Source organism: Vitis vinifera, chromosome 13, assembly GCF_030704535.1.
Source record: "Vitis vinifera cultivar Pinot Noir 40024 chromosome 13, ASM3070453v1".
Taxonomy (NCBI): domain Eukaryota; kingdom Viridiplantae; phylum Streptophyta; class Magnoliopsida; order Vitales; family Vitaceae; genus Vitis; species Vitis vinifera.
Genome location: NC_081817.1, coordinates 23,364,567 through 23,381,877, shown reverse-complemented (window position 1 = coordinate 23,381,877; position 17,311 = coordinate 23,364,567). Strand labels below are relative to the sequence as shown.

General features: G+C 36.9%; 1 protein-coding gene across 1 annotated transcript; it reads right to left on the bottom strand.

Moving 5' to 3' along the window:
- Window positions 1–16,261: 16,261 nt before the first annotated feature.
- LOC104877904 (probable calcium-binding protein CML25) lies at window positions 16,262–16,729 on the bottom strand. Its single transcript, XM_010647357.1, has one exon. The coding sequence runs from the start codon at window positions 16,727–16,729 to the stop codon at window positions 16,262–16,264; it is 468 nt and encodes a 155-aa protein (XP_010645659.1).
- Window positions 16,730–17,311: the final 582 nt, after the last annotated feature.

The window sequence follows — 17,311 nt, the reverse complement described above, 5'->3', positions numbered from 1 at the left end:
TGACATGGGATTGTTGCCATCTTATATCTAGTCCTTTAGTTGTGAATGAAAAGTTGAAAAAAGACAATGGAGGAAAACTCACTTCAAGAGTTTGATTGGACTCATGCATTCTCCTAGTCATGTACATCTTGCACAATAAAAAGAGTTTTGAGACATTTGCAAGGTACAATGAAGCTCTAAATAAAAAATTTCAGGAATGTTGAAGTGAAGTTGATTAGCCATTGTGACAGTGATTGGGGTGGCTGTGTTGATGACATGAAAAGCACATTAAGCTATGCACTCTCCCTTAGTTTAGGTGTAATGTCTTATGTCTTAGGTCCCAAAAAAGCAAGGTTTAGTAGCTCTATCCACTGCTAAACCTTATTGTACATAGAGAAAGAATAGAAATATATAGAGTGAAAATGTATCCTCTGCTTTTGGTGGACTGAGTTAAGAAGTGTCCTCTGTTTTTGGTGGACTGAAACACTCTTCTGTTCTCAGGTTTACTCTTTGTTTTCTCTTCAATATTCATCCCCAGTTTTTTTGTTTGAAACTGCAGCCAACACTTAGGAAATACCATGTTTGAAGAGGAATATACCACCTATATTCAAAATAAAGTTTGATGGCTTTGCAAGTTTAATTTGCCTCTCTTAAAATATGTGATTTGTATATGGTTATCAGTGTTGCTCACAGTGCATGATTGTATTAGATATTGATACTTCATGGTGAAATCCTTAAAACTTGGATTCCTTTTACAATATTTGTCACAAGTTCAAATCACTGCTATTATATCCAAACATTTCATTGATTGCATGTTCCTTTCACTACAAGAGAACCAATTGTATTGGGGGTCAGCCCATGAAAGCAGTGGACAAAAACTGATACACAGGATGAGCAATTCCAATTTTTAAAATACATTGAGAAAGCTAGCTGACATTGTTACACATGCTTTTGTTCTATTCCAAGCTGTTGTATTGGGAGTTAGCCTATGGGAAGAGAATGGAAAAACTTTCAGACTCACTGGGGATGTTGTTCTCCTGCTCTCCATAAAAACTGGCCTAACAACCAACACAAAGGACACAGCAATTTCCAACTGTCACATTAGTCTCAAGGGCACAAGCAGCATCTGAAGCAAAGATTCAAATGCGGGATATTGGCATAGATTTTGACTGCTGACAGAGAGGTCAATCATCTTTCTCCTACCTATTGTTCCTGTGAGATATCCACGCGTTCATTATTGGTTGCAAGGTTTCAGATAAAACCATGTCCATATACTGAAATCCAAAACAAACAAAACAAAACCATAAGGGTTGAATTGAGAAAGTTGCATATTCAAGCCAGATGTTTCAAGTAAACAATGCCAATCCCTTCGTACTTACTTGGTCATATCATTCCAATTTCAAATTTGTGCCAAGTCTACATGCATTTCTAAGCCCGCAACTAAACATTGCTTTCTTCCTTCAAAATGCATCCAAATCCCCCAAGAGTAGTATAGTTCTTGTAATAAATCCCTATCTTGATATGCAAACCACAACACCCAACAAAAAACACAGGGATCCATCTTACTCTTTGGAAAAACAAAAATATCCATAAACAAAGAATCGATGAGGAAACTTACGATTCACAGTTTCCTGCTTTGTTGCTTCAAGAGTGGACAATCAGCAATCTGGCCCTCCAATATTAGATGGGTGAGGTGCTTCCAGAACTATAGCCTACGTACTAGAAAATTGAAAATTATCAAGCCATGAAAAAGAACACACCATAGTAGCTCAATTAACCAATACAGAATTGGAAACAAAATTTACAAAGAACCAAACCACATTTTTTTTCCTTCTCCAAAATGCAAGAGAAAAAAGAAAGGGATTATGATGGATTTTCATGCATCATTCAACTACAAAAAAAAAAAAATGGAAACAGATTTTTGTCAGTGTAACCAATGATTGAATATGTTGGGTTTAAAACGATAGAGAAGAACTAGCCATAGTAACTTGATGACCCCAGCTACAATTAGGAAATTTTGGATAGTGGTCTGAATCTTTTCTGGTTTTCATTCTACATGGGCATGAAAAGGTGGGAAGCAATCTAAATGGATGTACCTGGTTTACCTAACAAAGACAAGCAAAGCTTAGGAAACTTTTTCATTCATAACCTTCAAGAGAGATGCCATGTTTGAAACCCCGTGGACTGCTACAATCTGTTGTCCTATGACAATGTCATGTAATTAACAAGCTAGAAATGTTGATGTAACAAGGAACAAAAGAATGGGAACAAGTAAAACAAACTGGAACAAATAAGACAATTCGCCAAAATGTCGTATGACTTGATCAGCCTAAAAGTTTAGCAAAAGTGAGATCCTTTCATGAATTACCCGAGCCGAGTGTTTTACATGACAGTTATGAGGTTGATGGGGTTTGATTGGGTCCTCAGACTCCTACACCATTCAGTTTGATCCCAGACGAGACACCATTCCAATTGACTCATTCTATACCCTTGGTTATCGGATGTTAGGATACTTTTGTCCCATTCACTTTATGGCCAGAGGATGATAATTTAGAGGGGAGAGAGATACATATTGTGACTTGTAGTGAGAGGAGAGCTCAACCACCACCACCAACAGTCAGACCGTTTGAGGGTGCAGCCTCTCATGAGGAGGTTAGGAGAAAGGATGATGAAGTTTTGAGACAGCTACAGAGCACTCAGGCTCGTATTTCCATTTGGAGTTTATTAGCATCATCCAGTACTCATAGAGATGTTTTGATTTGAGCCTTAAGTCAGATTACAGTAAAGACTACCACCACTCCAGAGGGATTGATTCATATGATGACGGCCAACAGGGCCACTTGCATTGTGTTTCAGATGATGACTTGCCACTTGAGGGTTCAGACCACGTACGCCCTCTATATATCACAGTTTGTTGTTTAGGCCATAGAGTCCCATCTGTCCTGCTGGACAATGGTTCATCCCTGAATGTCTGCCCTTTAGCCCTTGCTATAGCCCTTGGTTTTGCACCTTTAGATTTTGGTCATTTTACTCAGACAGTCAGAGCATATGATAGCATCAAGAGGGAGGTTATGGGTACCTTGGTGATTGATTTGCATATTGGTCCAACCACATTCTCTACTTTGTTCCAGATTTTGAGGATTCCTACATCCTCTAACCTGCTATTAGGCCGACCATGGATTCATAGAGCTGGAGTTATTCCTTCTTCCCTTCATCAAAAAGTGAAGTTCATTCATGATGGGCAGGTCATCATGGTACGGTCTACCAGAGATATATTTGCCTCTTCTGAGCTAGTACTTCAAATCAGTCATAGTGAGGATGACCTATTTCTGACTGAGTTTACTTTTGATGAGATACAGACTCTTGAGATTGAGGATTTTTGTAGAGATTTTGTAGCTATGTCTTTTGATAAGCACAATGGTTCTTGATATGATGAGGGGTATGACTCTTCTACTGGCATGGGGTTATGACGACGTCAACAAGGACCCAACGAGTTTATAGTTGTCATTGACCATGATACGACATTTGGACTTGGGTTCATTCCTATTGAGGCTAATTACCGTTACATGGCACAGTTGTGCAAGAAGATGGTGAGGGCCCATTTATCCCACATACCATTTGATTATCCTATTCGATCCTATAGGATGAGTTTGGTCAACTACTTTGTTAGAGGATCAGATATTCGACCTTTGTCAGAAGAGATTGATATTGTGGTTCATACAGATAGAGAGACCGAGCTTCAGCATATATTTTCCAGTTACAGTTGAGTGATGGGGCTCCCAACACTTATTTTCCTATGGCGATTACTCCTACGTCTCCAGATCGAACTAGCCTGGTGTCTCTATGCTTTCCAGAGGAGATCACTGATGATGGAGTGATTGTTGATCCTATTGAGATGATTGATGGAGTTGTTCCCCGTGATTAGTACCGAGATGAGATGGACATGATAACCATGAGCCAGATTACCAGTATTGTTCAATTTCAGCCTGTTTCACCATTTGATATGTTTGGGGTGTCTACCATTGAGGTTCTTAAGGGGACCTAGACTATTCCTATTCTAGAGCTTCTAGAGGATGATAGTAGCCTGTTTGAGGGCACTGTTAACCCAATTGAGGGAGCGTTTGACCTTGTGAACCCATCTCTTTCTTTTGATGTTTTATCAGGATTTGTCTCCCGCTCTGACAATGTTTCTATTGCTTCATTTATGGATTTGAGTCTTTTTGAGTATTCGCCCGTCTTTTGTGATAATATCTCATTTGTACCCCACTCACCCACTTCACAAATATTTGATATAGATGATGAGATTGCGCAACCCGATTCAGATAATGACTCTTTTGATCATGACTTCGATCCCATGGATGAGAGAGTTTCACTTGTTACAAGGGATGTTGAGACTGTTGATTTTGGCATAGAGGATCAACCTAGAGAGCTGAAGATTGGTTCACCCCTATCTACAAATGAGAGAGATAGGTTTATTTATTTACTCAGGTCATACGTGGATGTCTTTGCATGGTCTTATGAGAACATGTCTGGTCTTGATCCCTCTATAGTTCAACACCACTTACCTATCCTACCACATGCCAGACCAATTAAGTAGAAATTGAGACGGTTGCATCCACGTTGGAATCTGCAGGTGAAAGAGGAGATTCAGAAACAGCTCAGTGTTGGATTCATATCAGTGGTTGAATATCTAGAGTGGTTGGCTAATGTCGTCCCTGTTCTTAAAAAGGATGGCAAAGTTAGAGTTTGTGTTAACTTCAAATATCTTAATAAAGCCAGCCTTAAAGATGACTTTCCTCTCCCACACATTGATTTGTTGGTCAATAGTACCACAGACCATTCGATGTTGTCTTTCATCGATGGGTTTTCAAGGTATAATCAGATTTTGATGGCTCCGGAGGATATGGAGAAGACAACCTTTATTACTGAGTGGGGTAGCTACTGTTACAGGATTATGCCATTTGGGTTGAAAAACGCAGGAGCCACTTATCAGAGGGCCGCTACTACTTTGTTTCATGACATGATGCATAGGGATGTTAAAGTTTATGTGGATGATATGATTGTGAAATCCCGAGGTAGAACAGATCACTTAAAGGCTCTAGAGAGATTCTTTGAGAGGATCCGGAAGTTTAGATTGAGGTTGAATCCCAAGAAGTGCACCTTTGGAGTGACTTCTGGGAAATTATTGGGACATATGGTCAGTGAGCGAGGCATAAAGGTCGACTCAGATAAAATCAAAGTCATACTTGACATGCCTACGCCGAAGACTAAGAAAGAGATCAGGGGTTTTCTAGGCAAGTTACAGTACATCAGTTGTTTCATCGCCAGATTGACATACATATGTGAGCCTATCTTTCGTCTTTTGAGGAAGAACCAACCTAAAGTTTGGAATGATGATTGTCAGCTTGCATTTGAGAAGATTAAGGAGTATTTGCTTTCTCCTCCTGTTTTAGTGCCTCTTAGGCCGAGACGTCCACTTTTTCTGTATTTGTCAGTTTCAGACATGGCCTTGGGATGTATGTTAGCTCAAATTGATGACTTAGGAACAGAAAGAGCTATTTACTATCTGAGTAAGAGGATGTTGGAGTATGAGATGAGATATGTTATGATTGAACGCCTTTGCTTAGCACTAGTTTGGGCTACCAGGAGATTGATACATTATATGACAGAGTATTCAGTGCATTTGATATCCCGCCTAGATCAGTTGAGATACTTATTTTATAGACCTGCATTGACTGGTAGACTGATGAGATGGCTCATGTTTTTGATAGAGTTCGATATCCAGTATGTTTCTCAAAAGCCTATTAAGGAAAGTATTGTCGCCGATCACTTAGCCTCGCTACCGACATTTGAGGATAGACCAGTTGATGATGATTTTCCAAATGAGGAGTTTGTTGCTATTACTAACTTATCAGGATGGTGCATGTACTTCGATGGTGCAGCCAATCAGTCAGAGTATGGGATAAGTGTTCTGTTGGTATCCCTTTAAGGTGATCATATTCTGAGGTCTATTCGTTTGGCATTCCCTGATCGACATCCTATCACGAATAATATAGTTGAGTATAAAGCTTGTATCCTTGGTTTGGAGACTGTATTGGAGCTTGACATTAGACAGATGAAGGTATTTGGTGACAATAACCTGGTACTCAGACAGATTCAAGGAGACTGGAAGACTAGGGATGTGAAGCTTAGGTCGTATCACACTTATGTGGAGTTTCTAGTTGCAAGATTTGATGACTTGAGATATGTTCATTTGCCTAGAGATCATAACCGATTTGTCGACGTTTTAGCTACCCTAGCTTCTTTTGTGGACATTTTGATTGATGTAGTTGTACGTCCATTGTTGATTGAGTTGAGGTCTACACCCATCTACCGTTGTTTGATTGGAGAGACGGAAGTCCAAGATGATTTACCTTGGTATTATGACATTTATCAGTTTTTTAGATCTGACACATACCATGAGGTAGCCACTACCAAGGATCAGAGAGTACTGAGGAATTTGGCCACTAGATTTGTGATTTGTAGAGATACCTTATACAGATGATCAGCTGATGGTATGCTTCTGTTGTGTTTAGATCAAGCCTCTGTAGACCGAGTGATGAGAGAGGTTCATGCAGGAGTTCGTGGTCCGCATATGGGAGGATGCATGCTGGCCCGTAAAATTATGAGGACGGGTTATTTCTGGTTGACTATGGAGACAGATTGTTGCCAGTTTGTTTAGAAATGCCTAGAATGTCAGATTCATGGTGATCTCGTACACGCACCGCCATCAGAGTCACACGCTTTGACCTCGTCCTGACCATTTTCAGTATGGGGTATTGATATTATTGGGAATATTTCACCAAAATCTTCCATTGGTCATGAGTTCATCCTAGTCGCCATAGATTATTTCACCAAATGGGTGGAGGTTGCATCATATGCGAGGTTGACATCTACTAGAGTTGCCAATTTCATTAGATCACACATCATTTGCTGCTATGGGGTTCCTTATGAGTTGATTTCAGATAGAGGGGTGCACTTCCGAGCTTATGTAGATACTTTGTTGCAGAAGTATGGCATCTGACATCATAGATCTTCTACATATAGGCCACAGAAAAATGGGGCAGTAGAGGCTGCAAATAAGAATATTAAGAGGATTTTGAGGAAAATGGTTGAAATTTCTCGGGATTGGTCAAAGAAACTCACTTTTGCATTGTGGGCATATCGTACCTCTACAGGAGCTACACCTTACTCTCTAGTGTATGGTATGGAGGTTGTTTTGCTAGTCGAGACAGAGATGGGTTCATTGAGAGTAGCCCTTGAGCAGCAGATTTCTGAGACAAAGTGGGCTTAGGCTCGATTTGATTAGCTTAACCTTTTAGATGAGAAGAGATTGAGAGCAACAGATCATGTTCAGGCCTATTAGAGGAAAATGGCTCGTGTCTTCAGGAAACGGGTTAAGCCTAGACCATTACAAAAAGGGGATTTGGTTTTGAGGATCCTCAGAGGTATGGTTGGAGACCCTAGAGAAAAGTTCAGACCTAGTTGGAGTGGGCCTTATGTTTTTCGATAGTTGACTCCAAAAGGGGCTACATGGTTGACCGACTTAGATGGAAACCAGTTTTCAAAGCCTACCAATGTGGATCAGCTGAAGAAGTATTACGTTTGAGATTATGATCGCATGATGGATGGCCATCATTTTGGTTAAGCCTTACACCTTATCACCTTTATTAATATATTAGACCGTTGCTAGCCTATTGAGCCTCATGTGGTATGTCATAGCTTTATTTCTTTCTTATAGCCTTGATTATCGTTTCTACACTCGGGTTGGGACCCTTTGCTGTATATGCATGCTTTGATAGGAAAGTCTCATGAGCTTTACACTATTAGGCATATATTCTCATTCTAGTTACCATATCCTTATTATCTTATTTGTTTTATTTTATTATCATCATATTTTCATTCTCTTTCTTGTTTTTATCATTATTTGCTTCTTCTTATCTCTTCTTTTCCTTGGGTTGATGATTCTTCGCATCTTTGTGCAAAAAAGGCAGTCATATCACTCCATTCATCCCATCATTTGGCATTGATTCGGAGATTTTAGTTTGAGAGGTTGTCTCATCGGATGGGGTTCATGTATTCATCAATGGTTTGAGAGAGTTTGTTCATTCCTTATATTTTTCCCATTGGAGTTCGATTTATTGATGATAAGAGCATACGCAAAAAAAAAAAAAAAAAAAAAAAAAAACCGCAATGATATATTTGTGTATGGTATCTTGCTCCATTGGCACTTATGTTACCTTTCGAGGTCTATCTATTGGGTATATTTGTCATTATGGGTTCTTGTGAAATTTTCATGAGTTTTCACTCCTTGAGCCACTCTTGTTATGCATTTGGAGTGTTGAGGGTTCATGTGAGAGTTCTATGAGATTCTATACTTCTTAGATCATGGTTGATATGTATTAGGTATGAGGGATGAGTGACCTTTTTACTAGGGTCTCTGGATCATTGTCTTATCCGCTATTCCATCATTGGTGATATAACTTTCCCTTATTGTACTAATATGGGTTGATCATCATTCATTACACTTTCTCATTGCCTTATTTCGTATCTCATCACCTCTTTCCAGATCTTCGTTCCGCTTTTTATCCATTCCCTACATATTGATACACATTACTGATTTGATGTCTTCTTCACATCATTCACATGTTTCATTAATAGTTTGACCACTCATCATTTCTCTTGTTTCGCCATTGACATTTCCTTTGGTTACCTTAAGGTCCATCGCTCATGAGATTTTTTCTATGCATTACATCTTGTGCACGAGGGTATGGGTTTGATCATTGGGTATTTGAGCCTAGTTTCCCTTCATCTCTTTCACTCTATCATCTTGGCCTACATTACGTCCCGTGTCTTAAGACCACCCCGAGGCCATGAGATTAGATGTTATCTTTGACAATCTTCACTTGGACAGACTTTTGTAGATTGGCTGAAGTATAGTCGTTATTGTGGTCTCTCTCATGCTTGGCATATTGATGTTTGATGGATTTTTGAGTTTGGAGACAGTTCATTGATGATATCGGATTCATCCTTTTGTTGTGCATCAGACATCCATACTGGGGCATATTTCCCATTTTCTCTAAGGTTCCTAGTTGTTATTGGATGGTATGACTATTCCTATCTATGGTTATAGAGATGTTTGATTTATTTTTACAAATTCTTTATCGTACATCAAATATCCATATCGAGGCATACTCCCCTCTCCTTGATGAGATTGTGCATAGATGGATGATCATTGTTGGTTGTTTACCTCACGACTTCAACATCAGATATCCATATTGGGGCATACTCCCCCTTCTCCTTGGTAAGATCATGTTCAGGCAACGGTACATAGATGGATGATCATTGTTGGTTGTTTACCTCACAACTTCGACATCAGATACCATACTGGGGCATATTCCCCTCTCCTTGGTGAGATTTTGTTTGGGCAATGGTATGAAGATGGATGATTAGTGTTGGGTAATTACCTCATGACTTTGACATCAGATATTATACTGTGGCATATTTTCCCATTTTCTTTGAGTATCCTTGAGATTGAGACAGTGGACAACTTGGTTTTAGATTGAGTACTAGTCTAGAGCTTCTAACGATTGATTGTATCAGGATCTCCCTACATGGATTTGTTGAGATAAAGATAGATCACATCAGGTTTCACCCGATGAGCATGGGTGGATCTTTTAGCTAGATGTTCATGAGATGGATTTGTTTTTGTCATTATTACCTTGCAGATTGGATTATCCAACTGAGCATTATTTTGTGCACTTTGAGATTTGCTTGTAAATGAGCCACGATATACATGCTTTGAGATTTACCTTTTGAGATTTATCGACAAAGCAGTTTTTCAAACAGAGAATTCCTTCAGCCTAGATTTTTTCAAAGGTTTGTCGTGATGCTCGATTTCCTAACCCATTGATTCCAATAGATGATTGATTTACTGGTTGTTTCAGTAGTGTGAGCACCCTAGATATTGGGGCATATTTCCATTCTTGAGTTCAGTAGTCCAACTCTTGGCATGTTGAGTACACAACTTTGAGCCCATTTACTTCCTATCCACTTTCGAGTTGGTTTTCTTTATCTATTCCTTCTAGGCCCTGAGCCTCATATCCCTGAGCTATCCACTCCTTCTAGAACCTGAGTCTTTTAGCCCTAAGCTATCCATTCCTTCTAGACCCTGAGTCTTATAGCCTTGAGCTATCTCTTCCTTCTAGACCCTGAATCTTATAACCCTAAGCTATCCACTCTTTCTAGGCCCTAAGTCTCGTAACCCTGAGTTATTCATTCTTTCTAGACCCTGAGTCTTATAGCCTTGAGCTATCCTTTTCTTCTAGACCCTGAGTCTTATAGCCCTGAACTATCTTTCTTCTCTTAGGCCCTGAGCCTGGTAGCCTTGAGCTATCATTTCCTTAAGACCCGGAGTCTTTCCAACCCTAAGCTGAGCTTTCATCATTTGGTTGCCCATGAGTGGTTTGACCTGGAGTTTGCGTATCGCACTCTTCTTCTAGTCGATCAGTCATATAGCCCGGAGCTTATAGCCCTGAGCTATCCATTGTAACCCTGAGTTACTCATTGCATCATGACCCAGAGTCATTCATTCCATCCATAGCCCTGAGCTATTCATCGTAACCTTGAGTTACCCATTCCATCATGGCCCAAAGTCATTCATGTTCACGTAGCCCTGAGCTATTCATCGTAACCTTGAGTTACTCATTGCATGATGACCCAGAGTCATTCACAGCTTTTCGAGCCCTAAGCTCACGACCCGGAGTCATTTGCATCATTCACATCCCCAAGATGTTTCGTTTTCATTATTCTAGCCACTTGCGAGTGGCCTCGACCCGGCATCATAAGCCGGAAAGCATCTTGATCGACTATCCATTTAGAGCCCTAAGCTCATGACCCAGAGTCATTCTTCTTATTTATGACCCAGAGTCATTCTTTCTATTTAGAGCCCTGAGCTCATGACCCAAAGTCATTTTTCTCATTTATGAACCAGAGTCATTCTTTCTATTTAGAGCCCTAAACTCACGACCAGGAGTCGTTCACTTCATTTATGACCCAAAGTCATTCTTAGCATTTAGAGCCCTGAGCTCACGACCCAGAGTCATTTATTCTATTTCTGACCCAAAGTCATTCATCTTGTCCATGACCTATAGTTATTCATCTCATCCATGACTTTGAGTTATCATTTTCACCTATTTCCATCTTTGTGTTACTCATCACATACCTTTCTCTCTTTACTACCATCCCCCTCCACGTAGAGTTGTTCCATCCTTGTTGTTACAGCCCCATGTTCCGACCTTACTCTCGTCATGTGCTAGGACAAAATCTCTGGTCCTTCTTTAGTTCTTCAATACAGTTCACTTCGTTTCACTCATTATTCGTATTTCAACTTACATTCCTTACACTCGTGATCTCTACCAAAGAGGGGCATATTTGTAGACCCTCCATTTTGTCCCTTTAGCACATGTCTTTAAGTTCACTTCCAGTGCTCCACAGTAGTTCCTTGGTGCCCTATTGCTACTCATACTGCTTACCTTTTTCTGAGCCACTTTGGGGACTTTGGTTGAAGGGTTTATCCAGCTCCACATTATGACCTTGGCTGCCCTTCAAGTTTAGATTGGGCTTCACTTAGGTGCACTTTAGGTTAGACTTAGTTAGGCCCACCTTGTCTCACCCTAGGCCCGTTTAGGTTAACCTAAGCCCTCTTAGGCACACTTGGCCTATTAGACTTTTTTAACGTTTCTTGCATGACTCACATAGTCGTAATGACCTGCATGGCCCGCATAGGATTGACCATTTTATTTCATTTTATTTAATTATTTTGTTTTACTTTATTTATTTATTTATTTCATTTTACTTTATTCTTTTATATGTTGCAACATTGCTAACTCTTTTTTGGTTTTATTCTTTTTAGTTTCGTTTTTATTGTTTGACAAGAGAATGAGGGTTGTCGTTCAACTCTCACTAAGGCATGTGCAGTTAAAGAAGGTAAGAAAAATATTTTTGGAGGAAAAAAAGGATTAAAATGGTTGCATACATATGGAATTAGTGAAACCCCTACATAAGAAACTTTTTCAAAACTTTTCCTTGCTACCAGTTTTCACTCAGCCACTAACCCTTTAGATTTAAAATTCATTTTAGCAACTTTGAAATGTTTTTTTTCAAAATTCTCCAAAACTTGAATGATTTTCCTCACTTCTTGAACTTGAATTTAAAGTTTGTTTGAGTTAGAAATCCATTCTGGAATAGAAGATATAAATGAGCTTTAGGGGGGCTCCGCTTTCACCCAGTTCTAGACACCCAAGATCTTTTTGTAAAAATAAAATACCAAACGACTTTTTATATTTGATTCAATATTTTTCCTCAATTCTAGGATTTTTGAAATTGATTTTAAACATATAAAATATTAAAAAATATGCCTCTTTGAGGGAGATATGAGTTTTCAAAGTTGTACCCACTGTGCATGATGGAATCTAGACATCTGATTAAGTTGGAGGGTTTTAAAAGTATTTTTGAGTACTACCTGACCCTAAATTTATTTTCCTTGTGATATAGATACCTTGAACGATGTATGTGATTTTTTTTTGTACGAATTTATGTGATGTCTTATTATTTTTAAAAAATTCGTTTATGCATGTCACATATTTTTTTACCTAATCTAGACCTTCTGGAACTTTTGAGTGTCTTTGCTACAATTTTTCATTCGAATGAGTGTTTGGATTTTGGTATCTTGTTTTATATATGTAGGAGTTGCTTCCAGAAATTTTTGTGATTAAATTCCACTCCAAGACATTTTTTAGCAATTGTTTTGTGATGCTCCCTTTACCATATGCATGTTGATGACTTAGTACTTGCTTGAATTTGTTATCTGCTTTTGGAGTCATTTGACTTACCTTGGTTCACTTTTGGATTTGGTACTATATATTAGACATAATAAAGATATTATATGATATATACTTGTCCTAACCACTCTAGCCTTTTTGGAGGAATCTTATAAATTATGCATGCTATCCAGGTATGCTCACTATCTTTACTTTTCGGGATTTCATGAACATGCATGTTGTTGTGAGCCTTATTTATGCTTGATATGATCCTTAGGTGCTTAGATGTATGCTTGATTCGCTATGATTAAAGACATGTCGTGTGTTATATTTCTATACTAACTCTGATGTTTTATGATAGCGCTTGAGAAACGGTTCGGGTACGCATCCTAACTCTACTTTATTATGATTTGATCTTGTTTGGCATGCTAGTTTTTTTTAAGTCACCTTAGTCTACCTAGATATCCTCAATTAATCAATTGATTGTCACATTTCTCTTAACTTAGTCAATAAAGACCTTTGTATGGCTTAGGGGAGTGCTACCTTTTAGAGGTACCTACCCAATAGGTAACCTGATCCCCGGACCTAGACTCGGGTTTTTCGAGACACGTTTTTCCAAAAATGTGGAGTCATTTTTTTAGGGTTTTATTTCTTGTTTTATTTTCCCTTTAAAATAAAATAAAATAAGTGGTGACTCAGAATTTTCTAAAAATTAATTTTTCACCAAATAAAAGCGAGTCTGACCGATTGAGTAGGGGCACACGTGAAAAATGCAGGTCCACAGCAGCACATGAGTATTCATTGGGCAAAAGAATCTTCTGGTTCTTTAATGGATGCTAATGTGAGTGTTCAATTATTTGACGCATCATTGAAGACCTTGGGTAACCTAGTCTGTCATACCAAAGGATGAAAACTTTTGGGTTGTTGAACTTCTGATTCATAACAACATATGATTCAATAGGGTTTATAGTTGTATGATACAACCCAGATGAGAAAGCTGAGAGTTTTTCCATTATAAGCTTTTGGCCAGATGTAATGGAATTAATGTAAAGATATTCTACATTATCTTCATTCATAGTTTCAATATGATATCCATTTCTACGGATATCTTTAAAATTGAGCAAATTTCTTTTGGATTTGCTAGAATATAAAGCGTCATTTATATGGAATCTAGTTCGATTTGGTAGCGTTGTGTTTGCTCTTCCAAAGCCTTCAACTAAGTTTGTAGTACCAGATATGGTACTTACATTAGCTTTTATTAATGTCATTTCAAGGAAATATCTTTTATCTTGAAGAATTGTGTGTGTGGTTCCACAATTTGCGAGACATACATCATCCTCATTCATCTTGAGACCAAATAACACATGGATTTTAGATATAACTAATATTAAAAAAAAAACAAGGCATAATGTAAATAACAAAATAAAATCAAATGTAAATATAAGACATAACTCTATATTATTTGATATATGAAGTAACATTAATCAATGTTAATCTTCTCATCATTTATTAAATGGTCTGTTTTTTCATTGAGACCTCCAAAGAAATCAATGTCATGGTAGGTTAGGTCCAATCCATCACTATCGGTAAAGTTCATCTCCATTTCTTTTCTTTTTGCTTTTATTAATGCTTGGTAAAGATCGACCAAATGTTTGGGCATACGACAGGTATGCGACCAATACTCTTTCATACCACATATATAACAATCATTCTCATGGTTCTTAGGAGGTTTATCTTGTAAACACTTCCCATTTTCTTGTTTTGCCTCAATATTATTCCACTTCTGATGGTGCAATGAGGCTTTTCTTTTCTGAGAATTTGATGAATTATTACTATAAGAAACATGGTATCGGGGATTTTTTCCACGACCACAACCACGTCCCCATCCTCGTCCTTGTCTACGTCCACAAGTTTGGGACAATATTGTATTCACTTCAAGGAATGGTTCAAATCCAGTGGGACGAGACTGGTGATTTCTCATCAAAAGCTCATTATTTAGTTTAGCAACAAGAAGACATGATATTAATTTAGAATAATTTGTAAATCTATGCTCTCGATATTGTTGCTACAGGAGCACATTCGAGGCATGAAAGGTAGTAAAAGTTTTCTCTATCATGTCTTTTTCTGTGATTTTTTTCTTCACACAACTTTAATTGAGAGTTGATTTTGAAAAGTGTGGACTTATATTCACTAATAGTTTTAAAATCTTGCAACCTCAAGTGCATCCAATCATATCGAGCTTTTGAGAGAATCACAGTTTTCTAGTGGTCATATATATTTTTTCAAATTACTCCATAGAGTAAAAGGGTTTTTTACCATAAGATACTCATTTTTTAAACCTTCATGAAGGTGATGTCAAAGGAAAATAAATGCTTTTACACAATCCTGCAGGGATGTTTGATTTCCTTCTTTGATCGTAGCTCCAAGATTCATTGCATCAAAATGTATTTCAGCATCAAGGATCCAAGATAGATAGTTCTTTCTCGAAATGTCAAGTGCCACAAATTCAAGTTTTGTGAGATTCAACATTGTCAAATAACTTCAGATATATGACAAAACAACATTATTATAATCAGTTATAATAAATTGATAGCATTAGTATAACTTTGATTATAAACAAAATCAAATAATTTGTTTATAACTTTTAACAATATGCAACAAAACAAATCAACAATAATATAAATATATAAAATTTTATTATATATATAAATAACTTCAAGTTTAAGATATAAGAATTACCTTCAAAGCAATTCGTGTTGATAATATGTTGTAAAATAAGGATAAATGGAACACAAATAAAGTAGTAGAGATAAATTATATATTATTTTGATAATAATATATAATAGGGAAGAAGAAATCACAAAAGAAATTTGAGAAAGTTGAGAGAATGAGAGAAAGAAATTTCTTTCTTGCTTAGGGAATACATATTACAAGGGGTGGGAAGCCTTTTTATAGGTTTTCCAAATGGCTTCCATTATTATTCCATTAATGGATATTAATGAAACTCATAATTAACATTAATGGTTTCCATTGACGAGTATTAATGGAAGTTATAAATAATATTTAATTTACATTTATTATAATTAATGTGGTGGCATTCATTACTTCAGTTGTAACATGATTTAAATTTATGATCAATACTATTTTATTTTCTCCGAGTTAATAAATTAATAAGGATATATTTTCTCATAATTTTTATGGTAAAATTTATGCAAAATTAAATAAAATTCTAAAATCATAATTAATAATAATAACAATAATAAATTACACAAAAATGTTTTTATATTTAGTTAGATTAAACTAATCATAATCAAATGATTAAAAAAAACAACAACACTAATGACAATAGCAACTTTATTATCACATTTTTATTGATAAGAAGTCTCAATGTTTGACAATTCCTATCGGTAGCGAAGATTTAGCTATGGATTTTTCAAAACTTCAACAACATACGAACCAAGAGCCATAAGTTTGCGCTTAAACTCTTCAAACTTAATCATACCATTTGCGTTTGGGTCCAAGTTTCTGATGATATTCTCACACTCTTTGATCAAATACTCACGACCTCTTTTCCTCATCACCCTCAAGATCTCCTCTGCAGAGATAAACCCATTTTTGTCAACCTTGAATTCTGTCGATAAGATGAACTCTAGCTTCTCCAAAGCTTGGTTCTTTGGATCATCACATTTAGATGATGAAACACTAGCCTCTTCTTTCTTCAACTCAAGATCAGAGTAGTTTAACTGTTTGGACACTCTTTCAAGCTCTTGGATCATGCTTGTCACATTAATAGAAAACGATGACGCTTCATCGCTTTGAAAAGTAGAATTGGCTTTAGAATTGTTTTTCTTCTTGTGACCAAAAAGGCACTTATTGAATTTCATACTCATGGTTCCAAAAAAGAAAACACAAGTAATCAAAATAGTATTGAAGAAAAACATTTGAAAAGACTTGAAAAAATGGACAATCTGAGTCTATAGTAACAGAGGAATAGGATTAGATGTATATATATGCTTGGTTTTCATTCATGCTACATGGAGAAATAAATACTTAGTTGAGAAGTTGTTATATTAATTTTACCCTCAAATTATGAGAGTACATAACAACACAAACTAAAGGTGTTTTGTAATTACTTCAATTTTATATTCTTACCTTAGAAAAAAAGTTTTAGTAGTATTTAATATTTTAGTTTGGCTTCATTCGTCCCTAATGCATTAATGATAGATTAGCAATAACTATAAAACTGTCCAATGTTTATCTACTTGTATTTATAAAATACCAATCTTCCTTATATTATTAATGGATTAATTGTATCATTAATTTTACTTCATTAAATGTTTTGAAATTGTTAATATTTCCTTTAATCTTCACATTCAAGTTTTGCAACTGCTATATTATTATGTCCATTAATTTTCAAAGGGCTTTGAATTGTTCATCTTCACATGCTATCTAACTTACTTTGACTTCAAAAT